This window comes from Calliopsis andreniformis, unplaced genomic scaffold (assembly GCF_051401765.1).
Source record: "Calliopsis andreniformis isolate RMS-2024a unplaced genomic scaffold, iyCalAndr_principal scaffold0048, whole genome shotgun sequence".
In the NCBI taxonomy this organism is placed as follows: Eukaryota; Metazoa; Arthropoda; class Insecta; order Hymenoptera; family Andrenidae; genus Calliopsis; species Calliopsis andreniformis.
The window spans coordinates 2,973,254-2,988,902 of NW_027480457.1; the positions used below are offsets into that span (position 1 = coordinate 2,973,254).

The following is a 15,649-nucleotide window of genomic DNA, read 5'->3' on the forward strand; positions in this document are numbered from 1 at the left end:
CGGCAAGTGACGAAGCAATTGCAGATTCCAGCTTTTTCACGGCAAGAACTCCAGTCAGCGCATAGTTTCGTCTGATGTAATATAAAATGTATTTTATACGCAATACTCATGCAAGTCAATACGGGAAGGTAACCCCAAGGCGTTACTCGATACCGGTTTCGCGTTACAATCAGTTTGATCAACGCATAAATATCGATACGTTCAGAGACGGAGCGTCGACATTCGTCGAAGTCTGCAGGCCCAAAGAAAATCCTTGCTTCACGAGAACCGAATTGCTTCTTGCGCCTTGACTTTAAGTGACCAGTGAAACCCGTTTGCGGAGGGAGATATCCACCAGATGTTAACCGAAGTCAGAAAATTCGTCGAAAAAGTTGAAAGGAAGCACTTACCTTAATATTGTTGCCCAGAGATCCCATACACGAAAAAGTACAAGACTTCCGCGATCGTCAGTATTATCGCTCCGATACGCTTCCTGACAACCTGCCCAATTGTTTTACACAAATGACGCCATGTCGTAGCCAATCCCCAGGGATGATTTATGGATCTGGATCGATGATTAGGGGGAGCTTTGATTCGGCTCACGACTGAGTCACGGCAACGATCCTGGAACGGTGACTATTTGCTCCAGGCTCTAGGATTCCCTCGTTGCCCTCTCCCGCCAATGTGGTGCCCGTAGTAAAGCAGCCACCGCTCTTCGCGTTGGGGAATATGTCCCGGCACGTGACGAAGTAGCCATCCTTATTTAACCTCCACTTTACTGTTGCTCGGTCTATCCCCACATAACCCCGGTAGAGCTAATGCTCACCTCCTCAGGTGAGTCGTCCGTCTCCTTCTAACCTTAGAAGCGTTTCCTTCCAGATATGATAGGTCTGGAAGGACTGCCAGCTCACTCCCACCAACGATATCATCGCTGGTCACTGATCCAGGGTAACATTAGATCCGATAATTGCAGGTGGTACGCATTAAAGTACCACTCTTTCTGCGGAAAGGAATCAGCTTTGTGACGTGCATTTACGCCACGTCATAGTAGAACCATAATAGGGAAACAATAAGTGTAACTGGAGTCAAACTTGTAGCGACCACCAGGCCATGGTGGACCAGACCAGAAATATATACAAGTCAATTAGATAGCCGCCCTGCCCGCACGTGACTAAGGCGATCGGGCGACGTCGCCGATCACAAAAGGCAGAAAGTCCTCGAATGTCGAAACGGTAATACACAACACGCTCTTCGAATCGTTTATGGCAAGTACTGCCGTTGCGAATAATGGAAACATTTTTACACCATCTGCGTGTCTACTAATTTACTACTTACAACCTAATCACCATAAACTGAATCTTCGTTATTTTCAAATGATTGCAATCTCAAAGGTCTTTCCGCCATGACTAATGTCACCTTTTCGGAAAACTAAAAGCTTTCCCATTAGCCGATGCTACACTAGGAGATCCCTAAGATATTCTGTGGCACCTTTTCGAAAATCTCTCACCACTTCTAACTATAACAATTGGTGTCGTTAATTTTAACTGATGTGAGGAATGCACTGATAACGTAAACGTGTGATTGATCTGTGGTCGCATTTGAATGTGGCCTTTGGAGAAAAGTGAGAGGTGGTCTAGGTACCGAACCTATTCGGTCTAGGAACCGAAACATTTAGAAAACAGAATGCGGAAACTTTTCAAAAAACTGATTCATTACGATCTAGACAGAGCATAAAGAAAGTTCGTTTTCCCTCCACCACCTAGCCACCTAGCGGCAAAGAGAGGAAACCCAGAATTTTTATGCTTGATTAGACGTAACTGAAATAATACAATCATTCTAGCACGTCAATCTTGAGAACTTAAAAAATGGGTCAAAAAATTAACGGACCTAGAAAAGTGAGAGTTCATTTTATTCACACAGAGCCACTTAATAATGTGGAATTCGATTAAAATCGATTACGCATTGCATACAGAAAATAAATGGACGAAAACATTTCTCCACATTTTGGTTGAAGAATTGAAGAAAAGAATATATAACGCGTCAAAGTCGCGTGCTAGTCAATTATTGGCGCGAGACGCTACTCTGTCTCTGTATTCGGAGTGATAGTCGTGTCAAAATGTTGTATTAATTTCACATTTAACTTGGTATATATTGCGTTTACAGTAAATGACACTTTTAATGATATTATAATACATACGTTTATTAGTATAAAAGAACATTTGAATACAAAATATATGTTAAACAATGGTTCACTCAGAGCTCGTAACGTAATCCAAAATATAAGGAGAACCACACCACAGACGTACGAGACTTTTAACTAGCGCGCGAATATAGCACTATCGTCAGTGCTAACTTTAATAATTTAACATACGGATATTTTGGAATTTCGAATTTTCACATTGTAAAACAAATAAATAATTGCAATTTCCATGTGAAATTGTGTTCTAGAACAAATAATTTCAATAAAATTGTATATTCTTGTTGAGAAAAATAAATAAATTAATTTAATCATTTATATGTGGCAGTCGTGAAAATGGAAAGAATGAGTGGAGGGCTACCCTGTATGCGAACCGCATGAGCGTCAGTAAGTGTGAGCGAAAGAGTGATTGTAAGATGCGAGTTTATAGAAAGAAAAGTTTTCCTATTTTGATATTTCAGTTTTATTCTTAAACGAGGCAATGAAAGTGTCTATTAATGATTTTGTTCGATTATTACATTACTTAAAATAATAATGTAATTGGGTTATAATTCCCGCGTTCGAGTAGTTATGGGGCCTGGTGTGGCGTGTCGCTACAATTCATGTAGACCCCGTAGCGTCCAGCGTCATGTTCACGCATGTGTTCCGTATAAGATATGTGTAGTATGTAAGAGCTATGTTTGTCTAATTATTAATCCAGTATTCAGTTCCATTTTCTGTGTTTGTATCGTAGTGCTTAATAAACTATGAACAATAAGAGTATATATAATTAACTCTAACCCAGCTGCGTCAACAAATAATCCTTATGATTTTCTATCATTATTCTATGACATGCATTATTATTTGTTCATTATATAACAAAATGCGTCACAGCTAAACATAGTCAGTGATGTCAAGTTCCCGTGTAGTTGATATATTGTGCTCTACTGATAAGGTAAGCCCTGGCAATAATGCTGATCTATTGCTTTCGGGACCCATCTTGTCAGTGGAGCACTATACTTAATTATCTTCATGTCTAGAATTTGTCCTCGAAAAATGTCCCACATGTTCATACATAAAGCACACACACTGTATATGCACATGAACTTTTTTCATTCTTTTCACGGCTAGAACCTACTTTCCAAAAATGTCACATGTTTGGAAACACCCTGTATATTACAAATTAATATTTTCGCACAATTAGAAAGTTATTTGAAATACATTATTTTACAAAGTATAGTTATAATTGATTCAGAGGTAGTCTGCTGTGACATTATTTGCCATATTCTAAACAACTAGTAATGCACATTGTAAAACATTGATGAAAACGTCATAAAGACGCATAACTTCTTGTAAGTAATTTATTCTAGTATACAATTGCAGACGGAGCAACAATAAACTTAGCCCTGAAGCGCACAAGCGATTTTTTGGCACGTGATCTCGTTGCAATCATATATCTGTCTTAGATGTTTATAATTGAGAAAATAAAAAAAGATATATGATCGTCGTCAAGTTATGCGTCAAAATATCGCTAGTGTGCATCCCAGGTAAATTGCAACTATTTCTTTTACAATGCAAACATTAAAAATTCCACAATATCCATGTTTGGTGAAAACATGTTGTTTCGCGATACGTTTTTTAAACAAATAGGTGTTTTTAGAAACTGTTTATGCAGACTGATTTTTCATTTGAAAATACGTTATCACTCAATTTGCACTTTCTACTTGTATCTAATAATTTCTGAAATATTAGATCAAATATGTTTCTATCCTCACATCTTGGTGAGAAATTTTTAGAAAAAATGTGTATTCAATATTTTTGGCTACTTTACATATTTGCAGAGTTTAATAAAAATTAAAAATGATCACTTCAGGTAGTCAATGATAATGAATGTAATCTAAATCCTCAAAGGTCAATCTATCTTCGATCAACAGGTGATCAAAATTAAGTTTGTGTTCTCAACGACCCAGTTTGCCGGTGACGTTAATCTTTTTACAAATAAACGATTTGAAACTTTTTAAGTCTCTTTGTTTATATTTACATATTTATTAATAAAATAAATTTTTCAAACATCAATAAAGCATTCTTTATGCTCAAAAATGACAGAAAAAAGTTGTAAAGAGTTGCTTTATCATTTACGTAAACGTTAGTACACATTTTATAACTAAAAATATGGAATACATTATAATAATGATGCTACAATACAAACGTGTCATTATACGAGTGTTAAAAGTATACGTTTCAATAATTTAATATTCGAGCAGCTCGAAATTCAAATCGAGGTTCGACTTATTTCCCAATCTGAATCAAGTACTCGAAAAGTTCGAGCGTACCCCGAAACAATTCAAACTGCTCACTTTTTTTGAATTAGTCAGTTATTCTCAAATAGTTGATTCTGTCCCATCGCAAATTTTGAAAATTTGAAAATTTTTAAATCGGAAGGTCCTTAAGCGCCTAGGATTAGATATGTCAGGGCGATGACACTACCGCCAAAATTAGGCAAAAAGATGGATTTACGAGGATACACTTTTCGTCCTAATATTAAAAGATTTTGAGCTGAAAAAGGGTTCATTCAAAAAAGGAAGGTTCAATCAAAAGCGCTCTGGTCATGATATAGTCAGGCTCTGCTGACGCTCTATAATATGAGAGTTCGAAGTAAAACAGAAATCACACTTCATAGTCATAAAATCAAAGCATTTTTAGGTAATTTAGAGACTGCTATGAGCGAAATCATGATCAAAGCGTTCTCGATTGAACCTTCCTCTATCGAGTGAGCGCCTTCCCAGCTCACAATCTTCTTATATAAGGACGAAAAATGTATGCCCTTGTCGGCAATGCCTTTTGCCAGATTATGGATAAAACAGAGTAAAAAAATGACAAGTTCAATAAAGCTGATACACATCAGGCGACGCCTAATCAGGAGATGCATGATCCCCAGATTTGACACGCGAGTTATTGAGAATTTGCCTCTCCACTCCACGTACTAATGTACAAGCCGTACGTATCATTCATGTCTCACAAGAAGTCCCGTGAAATGACGTTCCAAGCGGCGTTGTTGAGGTTCATACAATAGGTGAGCTCGCCATTTTAGACCACTTTGGAGAGCTTCAGAAAGAAGCTTGAAACGCTTAGGTTCAAGTCATCGACAAACGTCACGAATCACACGCGATCTTTTTGATATTCCAGATATGTATTCTCACTTTCCGATTCGTAAGGAGACTCTTCGGTAAGATTCTCAAAAATTATCATGAAATTATAAGGAATGAATCTGAAGACCAAATGATGATATTATGTGAAATATCTCGTGTCAATGTCTGTTTCTTATGAGCAAACAAATTAAAACAAGTTTATGTACAAAGTGATATGACCGAGAAGGAGCAATTCTAAATATAACAATAAACCGAAAATAAAGAATGTAATTTTTACATAAGATGCTTAATTTTTGGGAAAATTGAATTTACAGATTGATATGGTACGCGTACGTATTACATTGCAGAATGAATTGTTGAAAGTACCGTCCTTGATCATACATGTAAGTCCGTGGTCTTCGAATAAAAAAACCGCGTACTGATCTTACGGTGCTCTGATGTTTTAATTTCAATAAAGTCTGTATTATTTTTTCAATTCCAGCAAATTTAAAATGTTTTTTGCATACATTTTTTTCATATGACTCAATAAACAGCTAAGCATTCGAGAAATTAAAGCAAACATTATTCTATGACTTTGTGATTCGCAGAAGGATTTATATACATCAACAAGGATGGAACCTTCAACAATTCATTTTGTAATGTAAATGTAAAACAATCCAATTGTTAATAAAAAGTAAAAATATTTGAAATATTTTACAAGCAATATAAAAAATAAAACCGTAATAACTGTTGTGAAGATACAGTTATTTGTATTACTTGTTACACGGCTAAATTGTTTATTGTTAATTTCGGAGATACAACAAAATGTATTAAAACTCTTTTCCTCTGCTGTTACTCATCAATGTATGTTCCATCGAGCATCAAAGATGAACAATCGGCATAGTCCTTCCGCCGGTCGAAGAAGCAATCGTTTATTTTACTGTTACCAAATACGAGAGGGCCCGCATCCGGCAACCCTAGTTGTAGAACAACTTCGTGCTTTCGTAGAGCAGCAGAATGCAAGACATAAAGCATCTGCGAGCCAGTCGCAAGTACTCTCTTTTACTAATCCGGAGTCCCGTTACTTCCTCCTCAATTTGCATCACCTGCGATCGGGGGTACAGGCTTCCTCCACCACCATCACAGGGCTCCCGGGGCCTTCCGCCACCACCGTCGCGAGACCAAGGAAGTGGACGTACTTTTCGTTCTTCCGTGGTAACTCAGGGGGATCTTCCTTCCCAATTGATTTGAATTTGTCAACGCCCAAAATCGAATTGACATCCCATATTCGTATTTCGGAGCGGATGAAAATTAAGGAGAAAACGAACTCCGGAAACATCAAAGACACGCTTTCGAACCGTCGTAGAAACACCAAGGAGAGATCGGATCGTCTTGGGTGTTCAACGAATTGGAAAGGCATTCGCTTCCAGTTTCCTTTTAACCAATTGCTCAAATTTGATTTCGCAAGCAATCTTACGGATCGCGAACACGGTACAACTGTGAAAACTATAAAATCAATTCGCAACGCGATAATGTACGAAGGCGGATCAAATATAAACGAGACTTTTATTTCTGAGCGCCTAAGTTTGAAGGGGGCGAGCGGCCGCTTCTAGGGTGCATTGGTAGTGATGTCAGGAGTGGAATAAGCTTGGACGTTTTCCGGTTCAGACAAGTTTGGTCACAACATTGTAGTGTTTACAATGTCAGAGCAAGAAGTCCACCGCTCAGTTGCGCAACGTGTTATCATTCAATTTCTTACTCAAACCAGTGGAAATTCTACAAAGATTGACTGCACAGTTCGGAGATCAGACACTGTCAAGGGTTCACATGTTTGCCTGGCATAAGAAATTCAAAGAAGGACGTGAACAGGTTGAAAATGTGACACATAATCGCCGTCCTCGAACCAGCATTACGGAAGAGAATATGAGAACGATTCGTAACCTTCTTGAAGATGATCGACATCTGACGCTTTCCAAAATTACAGCACAGGTTGCAATAAGTTATGGGAGCTGTCAAACAGTCATAACAAAGGACCTAGGGTTCCGTAAAGTGTGCGCCAGGAGGGTTCCTCGCTCGGCCCCATACTGCAGCTCTAAGTTGCACAACATTACAGGAAATGCGGTGGACTTCACTTGACTACCCTCTCTACAGCCCTGACCTATCGCCCTGCGATTTCCATCTCTTTGGACTACTTAAAGAAGCACTAGGAAGACAGCGATTCCAAGACGATGCGGCGGTGGAGGCCTTGAGTGGAGGCTCCTGATACAGAACCGTTCGTTTTACAATGTTGGGATAAAAAATCTCCCAATTCGCTGGGAAAAATGCATTTCCAAAGCAGGAGATTATGTTGAAAAATGATATGTACGTGGCTATTTTATTATACCGAATAAAATTATATTTGATTTGCCCTTGTATCTGCAAAATTATAAATTCCTCTGACTATTGTTTTGCTGTACAAACACGTTAGCTTTAAAGCATTTTACTGCAAAACGAGGACAGATCAGAGACATTTTCTGATCCAATTGCAATATCTTACAACCCTACAAAATACTGAAACGTATACTTATTACATCCTATATATTGACGTAAATATCCGTCGGCAGTACTGACAGTAAGAAGGTTAATTTAATTGGCGACATGGGTTTGAATAATAGAATACTATGCAATAAATAATAAATTATGATATTAGGCAACATATTAATCGGAGGATCTTGCCCTCTTAATGCCTGCTGCTGTTTTATCTCTCACATAGCCCTTTGCTCACAGCTAGAAAACAAATCCTCTGCAATCAGCGTATCTTAAAACCAGTGTTAAATACAGCCACTGTGGTGACATCCAATCGCAGAGGATAAAAGCATTCAACCGTGAAATCGGAATTGTAGAAACCTATTAGATCTACTGTAATATAATTCCAATTATTCGCTCACAACAATTTTAAGATCAAAAGTACATTCATGAATGCAAATTACTTGGGTATTTATTTTTTAATTGAGATATAGGTGGTATACAAATGTGTATGAGCATGAAACTTACGTGCACAGCTGTGTTCAGGTAAAAGCGTCAGTGCCAACATTCCATATCTCAGCATGTTAACGAAATTCGATTCAGGTGAAATTATTGACGTCTTCATAACAGAGTGATTACCATTTTTAGTAAAACAAGTGTTTTCTTCAAAAAGGCCTCCGACTAGACGTTCACTTTCAACCCTCATAGTTTCCAGCTGTTGATTAGCTATAGCAGTAACAGATGCTATTTTCTCTTCTAATATATTAAGTTGTTTCTCTACAAAATTTGTGAGACGATTAACGTTATTAGGAGTCACTAGCCACCCCTGTACCAAAACTTGTTGACTAGGACTCGTCAAAAAAGGTGTATGGGCTACTATAGTCACATAAATTTCAGGTTGCATTCTTTTCTTGCTTCCAGGTATTGTAAACTGAAAAAATGAATTAATTGCATTAATGTGGTACCATAAATTTATGTGCTGCAAAAAATCTATGCAGGGTGATTCTGAACAACACGGGATAACTTTAAGAGATGATTCGAAACACCAAAATAGGACAAAAGTCAAAAATAACGATTTTGCGTTTGGGATTTCGTTTATTAGTTATAAGCATTTAGAAATCTGGTGAAAATCACCAGAAATGAATCTGCGCGGAGGCCTCGAGCAATGGTGACCCGAATAGCAGTGAAACACTAATGCAGGGAAGGGGAGAGATCACTTACCGTCGAACAGCTGATTGGAAATTTTACGTCCTTCGACAAAACTACAAAATACAAAATGCAGTTAAAATTGATAACTATCATTGAATACCAATAATCTTGTCTATTCGTTGCGATCTATAGACAAACTCAAAACGCTCACTATGAAATAGAATGAGTTAGTATGTCCACCTTAACGTAAATTGTCAGTTATGTAGATCCATAAAGAATTTCGGAGTAAACTCGTTTGAAAATGAACGTCAGATTCATTTTAACCCGTTCACGTTTTTTGGCAAATTTGACTCGTACACTTTGTATAATCACACGCTAACGCATGAAGGAACTTTTTCGAAAGTAATTGGTGATGCACCATTGCGTGATGAATCTATGTTCAGTTAACGGGAACTCTATAATTGGCAGTTTGGAAAACGCTGTTGTTTCAGTCCGAGAGCAAAAGTGATACTATTTCATAATTACTGATTTAAAAATACAAGTATCATATCGTCATGAAATACAATATAATATTTTACTTCCTACAATGTATTCACGTGCCGATTGATATGAAATTCCATTCATTAAGATATCAAGAAAATACCTCCAACAGTTTAGAAATTTCTTCCTGCATCTACCTCGATCAATTTTTGGCAGCACTCGATCAACACAATATAGACTGCTGATAATTAGTGCAAGAGGTATAAACGTCAAACGAGATTTAACTCGTATAGATAGTTTAATTTTGTTTACAAAAATCAATAAAGCAAGGAATTTAAATATCAAATATTGAAGAATCTTCATCGTGCATCAACTCGGTTTTCGGAGAATCTACAGTAACGGTAAGAGCCTTTAGGGAAGATCCAGGTATCTAACAACACCAGATCTTGTGGGAAGTCCTCGATAAGTTCTTCAAGTAGCCACAGTGAGTTTTTCGACAGACCATCGCTCGGAAAGTTTGTACCAATATGTGTGATACGTGCCAAGTTTTCTTACAAGTCTAGATCTTGTCTCCCTATATTCTCGTTGTGTGTGCAATTTTCCACCAAATTCTACGCCAAGACTTCTAGTGGTGCGTGCAGTCTTTTCGTGTGTGGATTTGGACCTGAAAGTTTATCGTGGGTGGACATATTAATCCTTTCTACTCCAAAATTTCATAGTGAGTGTTTCGACTTGTCCTCTAGATTGTTGCAAGTAGGCAGGTTAAGCATTATTCAACGATACTCTCGTGTAGTGTTTCAGTATTCGCGGACAGGAGAATTGTGATGTGCGGATGTGTGAACTGAACCGATAATATACGTTAAAGTGGACATATTGACCTATCCTATTTCATAGTGAATGTTTTGAGTTAACCTATAAATTGCAACGAATAGACAAGATTATTGTTATTCAATGATATTTATTAATTTTAAATAAATTTTAAATCCTGTAGCCTTATCGAGTTCCGTAAAATTTTCCATGATCTGTTCGACGATGAGTTATCTCTGCTCTCCCTCCCTTGCATCAGTGTTACGCTGCTGTTCGAACCCCCACTTGTTGAGACACCCGCGCAGGCTCATTTCTGGTGATCTACACCAAACTTTTAAACACTTATGACTAACAAACAAAATCTCAAATACAAAACCGTTATTCTTGACTTTCGTCCTATTTTGGTGTCTCGAATCACATCTTAAAGTTATACCGTGCTGTTAAGAAATATCTTGTAATGGTCAGTTTAGCCATTTTTTACAATCCTTGCTTATGTTCGAAATACATTACCTATATTTTAATTTGAAACATTTTGAACATCAAAGCTAAATTTCTTATTTAAGAAAATAATTAAACTAATAGGTGAGAGTACCATGAAAGTAGTCTGAGGTGAACACGTGAAAGTGATAGAAGCTGACAAAAAAAGTAATTAAGGAGTGTGGAGAAAAGAGTGGAGAAGGAAAAGCGTACGAAGCAGTAGCTATTAAGGTGGTTGAGGTGTTGGATTGAAAGCAAAAGCGGAATGGCGGGAATACACGAGAAAAGCAACAGATAAAGTAAGATAGAGAAGTGAGATTAGGATGGACGCCACCGGGAATACGGAGAGGAAACGCGGGAAAGGGAGACCGCCAAAAGCGACGCAGTTGTCTAAGGGAGACTGTGCTGCCAGACTGAGGACGCAAATCTTGAGAATTACCCCCTCCACTACGCATACTAACGCACGGGGCGCGTATCCGTGAACTCGGCGCTTCGGACAGTTTCGGGCAGCTTCGGGAGGTCGAGAGAGAAGGTGGATCGTGATGCGCACTCTCTCATTCTTTGAAATGTTTACATCCCAATCGCTAGCAAGCGGCAAGCGGCACGCACCTTGCGCGAGCTTTCCGATTGCCTGGATATTTTCAGTGTCCAACTTAGAAAAGTATTCTAATGAAAAAAAATTTCAAAAATTTTTTCTGCAGAAAAACTCATTTTAAGACCCCTTGATTACGTTTTAACTAATAAAAAGAGAGCTTTTTTTTAAAAACCGCATATGTTTATAAACCGAATTACATTCAAACGACCGAATGAATTTCAATGAAACTTTATATCTAAATTTTATATTCACATCTCAAGATCTTATTAGATTTAGAGCAAAATCGATGCATGGATTATGATACTTACCTCTTATAATTATATTTATATTACACATATATTTTTTACTATTAGGTGGGAAGATAAAGATTTTCATTTGTAAAGTTAACGTAACGCGATTTAGTCTGGAAAACACTGCTTGTTTAGAGCTAGGTTGGTTAGAGCTAGGACCGGGAAAAGAAATACTTTGAGTTGATTAGAGCTAGGGTCTGGAAAAGAGATGTTTCGAGTTGGTTAGAACTAGGACCGGGAAAAGAAATACTTTGAGTTGGGTTAGAGCTAGGGCCACGAAAGAATTCGAATTCGGTCGCGCGAGAATGTTTCCGTTAAGACCTTTTGGAACCGAACCGGAAATAAAATTGTGCTTATATCTATATACAGGGTGTTTCTAAATTCGTGGGAAAACTCGGAGATGTAGGTAGAAGACAAGAAAATAAACCGAAAACTCCGTATGCAATATTCTCGGAAACGCTTAGTTTGTTAGTTATACGCGATTTTATATTTCGTAAAATACCGATGTAACAGTGACCCATCCCCTTTAAGGTCAGTGTCCGGGCTTCGACGAGGCCTCGAACTTTTAAAGGTCTAAGCATTTCTGGGCCTAAGTGAGCTTCATCGAATGGGAAAGCATACTTTCTAATTGAAAATACTATTGATATTTATCTACAATTAAGGGGTTGCTTTGGCATTTTTAGAAAGTCGAAAATTTTGCTTTCTCATAAAGGGATGTCTTTAACCTATTTAAATAACGTGGAAAAGATTTCATACTAAAATATTAAAAATGAAATTCGGTTTGAATGGAGAAATATCTTCGAATCCGGAAATATTTCTGAAAATTCAGGAATCCTTTCGGAAAAAACTAGAGATGTGTTTGCGTGAGGGTGGAGGGCATTTCGAACATCGATTATAAACATATGGTAAGTCGTTATTATTATTTACACACAGCGTTCTTCTTTAATACTCTAATCGGACTTTTAATATTTTACTATGAAATATTTTCCACGTTATTTAATTAGGTTCAAGATATCCCTTTATGAGAAAACAAAATTTTCGACTTTCTAAAAATGCCAAAGCAACCCCTTAATCGTAGATAAATATCAATAGTATTTTCAATGAGAAAGTACGCTTTTCCATTTGATGAAGTATCTATCGACATGCGTTGCGAGTCGTCAGAGGCTCACTTAGGCCCAGAGGTGCCTAGTCCTTTAAAGGGGATGGGCCACTGTCATATCGGTATTGTACGAAATATAAACCCGCTTATAACTAACAAACTAAGCGTTTCCGAGAATATTGTATATGAAGTTTTCGGTTTATTTTCTTGTCTACTACCTACATCTCCGAGTTTTCCCACGAATTTAGAAACACCCTGTATACATAGGCTCTAGTAACTACTGTCAAAAGTTACGGGGACGTAACACAACTCAAAGTATCTCTTTTCTCGGTCCTAGCTCTAACCAACTCCAAATATCTCTTTTCCCGGTCCTAGCTCTAACCAGCTCGAAACATCTCTTTTCCTGGGCCTAGCTCTAACCAACCCGAAACATCTTTTTTCCTGGCCCTAGCTCTAACCAACTCGAAACATATCTTTCACTGGCCCTAGCTCTAACCCAACTCAAACTCCCTTTTTGTTACCTACCCTCGGCCTGCCACCATAATTTTCAAGCATATAAAAATTTTTATCTCGAAAACAAGAAGAGAGTGACAATAATTTCATTTAGAAAAATTACTCCACGTCTGAAGATGCATGATATAAAAAAGATTCAAAGAAATCGGTGAGGAGGCTCTTATTTTAAATAATTACCAATATAAATATTTTATATTGAAGGTTGTGACAACGTGCACGTTACTGGTCAAGAGTGGACTCTTAGTCTAATACATTTGACGAATTTTCAGTATCAGAGTATTTATTTTGTGATAATCTTGAATTTTGAAGTGCAATTAATTCTGAACTAGAAAGGGTTAATTCGATAAGAGCACTGTTTTCCAGACTAAATCGCGTTACGTTAACTTTACAAATGAAAATCTTTATCTTCCCACCTAATAGTAAAAAATATATGTGTAATATAAATATAATTATAAGAGGTAAGTATCATAATCCATGCATCGATTTTGCTCTAAATCTAATAAGATCTTGAGATGTGAATATAAAATTTAGATATAAAGTTTCATTGAAATTCATTCGGTCGTTTGAATGTAATTCGGTTTATAAACATATGCGGTTTTTAAAAAAAAGCTCTCTTTTTATTAGTTAAAACGTAATCAAGGGGTCTTAAAATGAGTTTTTCTGCAGAAAAAAATTTTCGAAATTTTTTTTCATTAGAATACTTTTCTAAGTTGGACACTGAAAATATCCAGGCAATCGGAAAGCTCGCGCAGGGTGCGTGCCGCTTGCCGCTTGCTAGCGATTGGGATGTAAACATTTCAAAGAATGAGAGAGTGCGCATCACGATCCACCTTCTCTCTCGACCTCTCGAAGCTGCCCGAAGTTGTCCGAAGCTGTTCGAAGCTGCCCGAAGTGCCGAGCTCACGGGTACGCGGCCCGTGCGTTAGTATGCGTAGTGGAGGGGGTAATTCTCAAGATTTGCGTCCTCAGTCTGGCAGCACAGAAGGGAGACAAGCAGTCGACGCTCCGCTGTCTCATGGCGGATAGTGAACATAACCTCGAACATAATCGCAAACATAATATAAAAGGAGAGACTATTAAAGGAAATGGAAATACGAGAGAAAAAATGGAAAGAAGAGAAAAAGTTACTGCAGAGTAGAATTAGAGCACTAAAAAGGAAAACCCAATAGAATAAAGAAGAAATAAAAGAATAGATCCACAAAGTAGACGCTAAAGTCAATGAGACTGAAAAAGGAACCTGGAGCGAGGAGCCGGAGGTGAGGCTGGTCAAACTAAAATGGAAGGTGGAATTGAATGAAAAAAGAGAAGGAAGGAAGAATATTGTATTATAGGATACACAAGGATCCAGGGAAATACAAAGGAAGGAGCATTAAGGAAAGACAGGGTATACTGGTAGAGTTTGAATCCCTTGTAGCAAAAATAAATATTATGAGAGCCAAGCGTAAACTAAAAGGAAGTAGTAACTATGTGGATGATGATGTCACAAAAAAACAACTGGAAACACAGGGAATAATAAGAAGACAGGTAAGAGAAGAAAAAAGTAGGGAAAGCACAGTTAAGATAGGATACCATAAGATAGAAGTAAACGTAAAGAAATTAAGTTGGAGCGATGCAAAAGGGAGACTAGAAGAGAGAAATTTTCAGCAACATCAAAAAAAAGGGGAAACAGCCCATTAATAAGAGTGATAACGTGGAACATAGCAGGAATAGCAATCTAAACAAAGCGTGGAATCTCTTAAACAGGTGCGACATTATAATACTAGAGGAAACTTGGGTTGAAACGAAAACTCAGAAAGCAGTAATCAACAAATTTGACAACAATTATAGGTAGTGGGCAAAAAGGCAGAAAGGGAATGGAAAAGAGAAAGAGCTAAAGGAGGGCAGCTGGTAGGAGTAAGGAAATTACTAAAGGTGTTTGATATAAAAGAATGGGATTATGGGCTCAATGAAGGGCAAGGTCAAGGACAAAGCTGATGGAAAATTATTACAATTTCATGTCCTACTGGAAGAAGAATTAAAAAAAATATTTACAATTATTCATTGTAGGGGATTCAAATGCAAAAATTGGAGAAAAGCAAGTAAGGACAGAAGACAAAGTTTATATGCTGAACATGATTAAAGCAATATAGAGGAAAACGAATAACTTTGTAATAACGAGCGAGGGAAAATCGGAAAAGTTTGAAACAAGAAGAGGAGCAAGCTAAGAACGTCCACTAAATCCTATTTTATTCAGTTTATTGATAGAAGACTTAGAAGACGAATGGAGGAAACGAAACGTTGGAGGCACAGTAATAGGAGGTGTAAAAGTTTACAGCCTAAAATTTGCAGATGATGTAGTTATAATGGCAGACAATAAAGAAGGCCTGAAAAAAATGCTGTATTGACTAGAAAAGTATACAACCAAGAATGGATTGGAAGTTAATACAAATAAGATCAAAATTATCTTTAGAA

General features: G+C 37.5%; 1 protein-coding gene across 1 annotated transcript in view; it reads right to left on the bottom strand.

Moving 5' to 3' along the window:
- LOC143187524 (KICSTOR complex protein SZT2) overlaps positions 1-15,649 on the bottom strand; it is a 155,056-nt gene that overhangs the window by 107,579 nt on the left and 31,828 nt on the right. Inside the window, exon 4 of the mRNA XM_076391738.1 lies at positions 8,317-8,719. Within this exon, the coding sequence (XP_076247853.1) occupies positions 8,317-8,719 (403 nt within the window). The remainder of the gene's footprint in view (positions 1-8,316; positions 8,720-15,649) is intronic.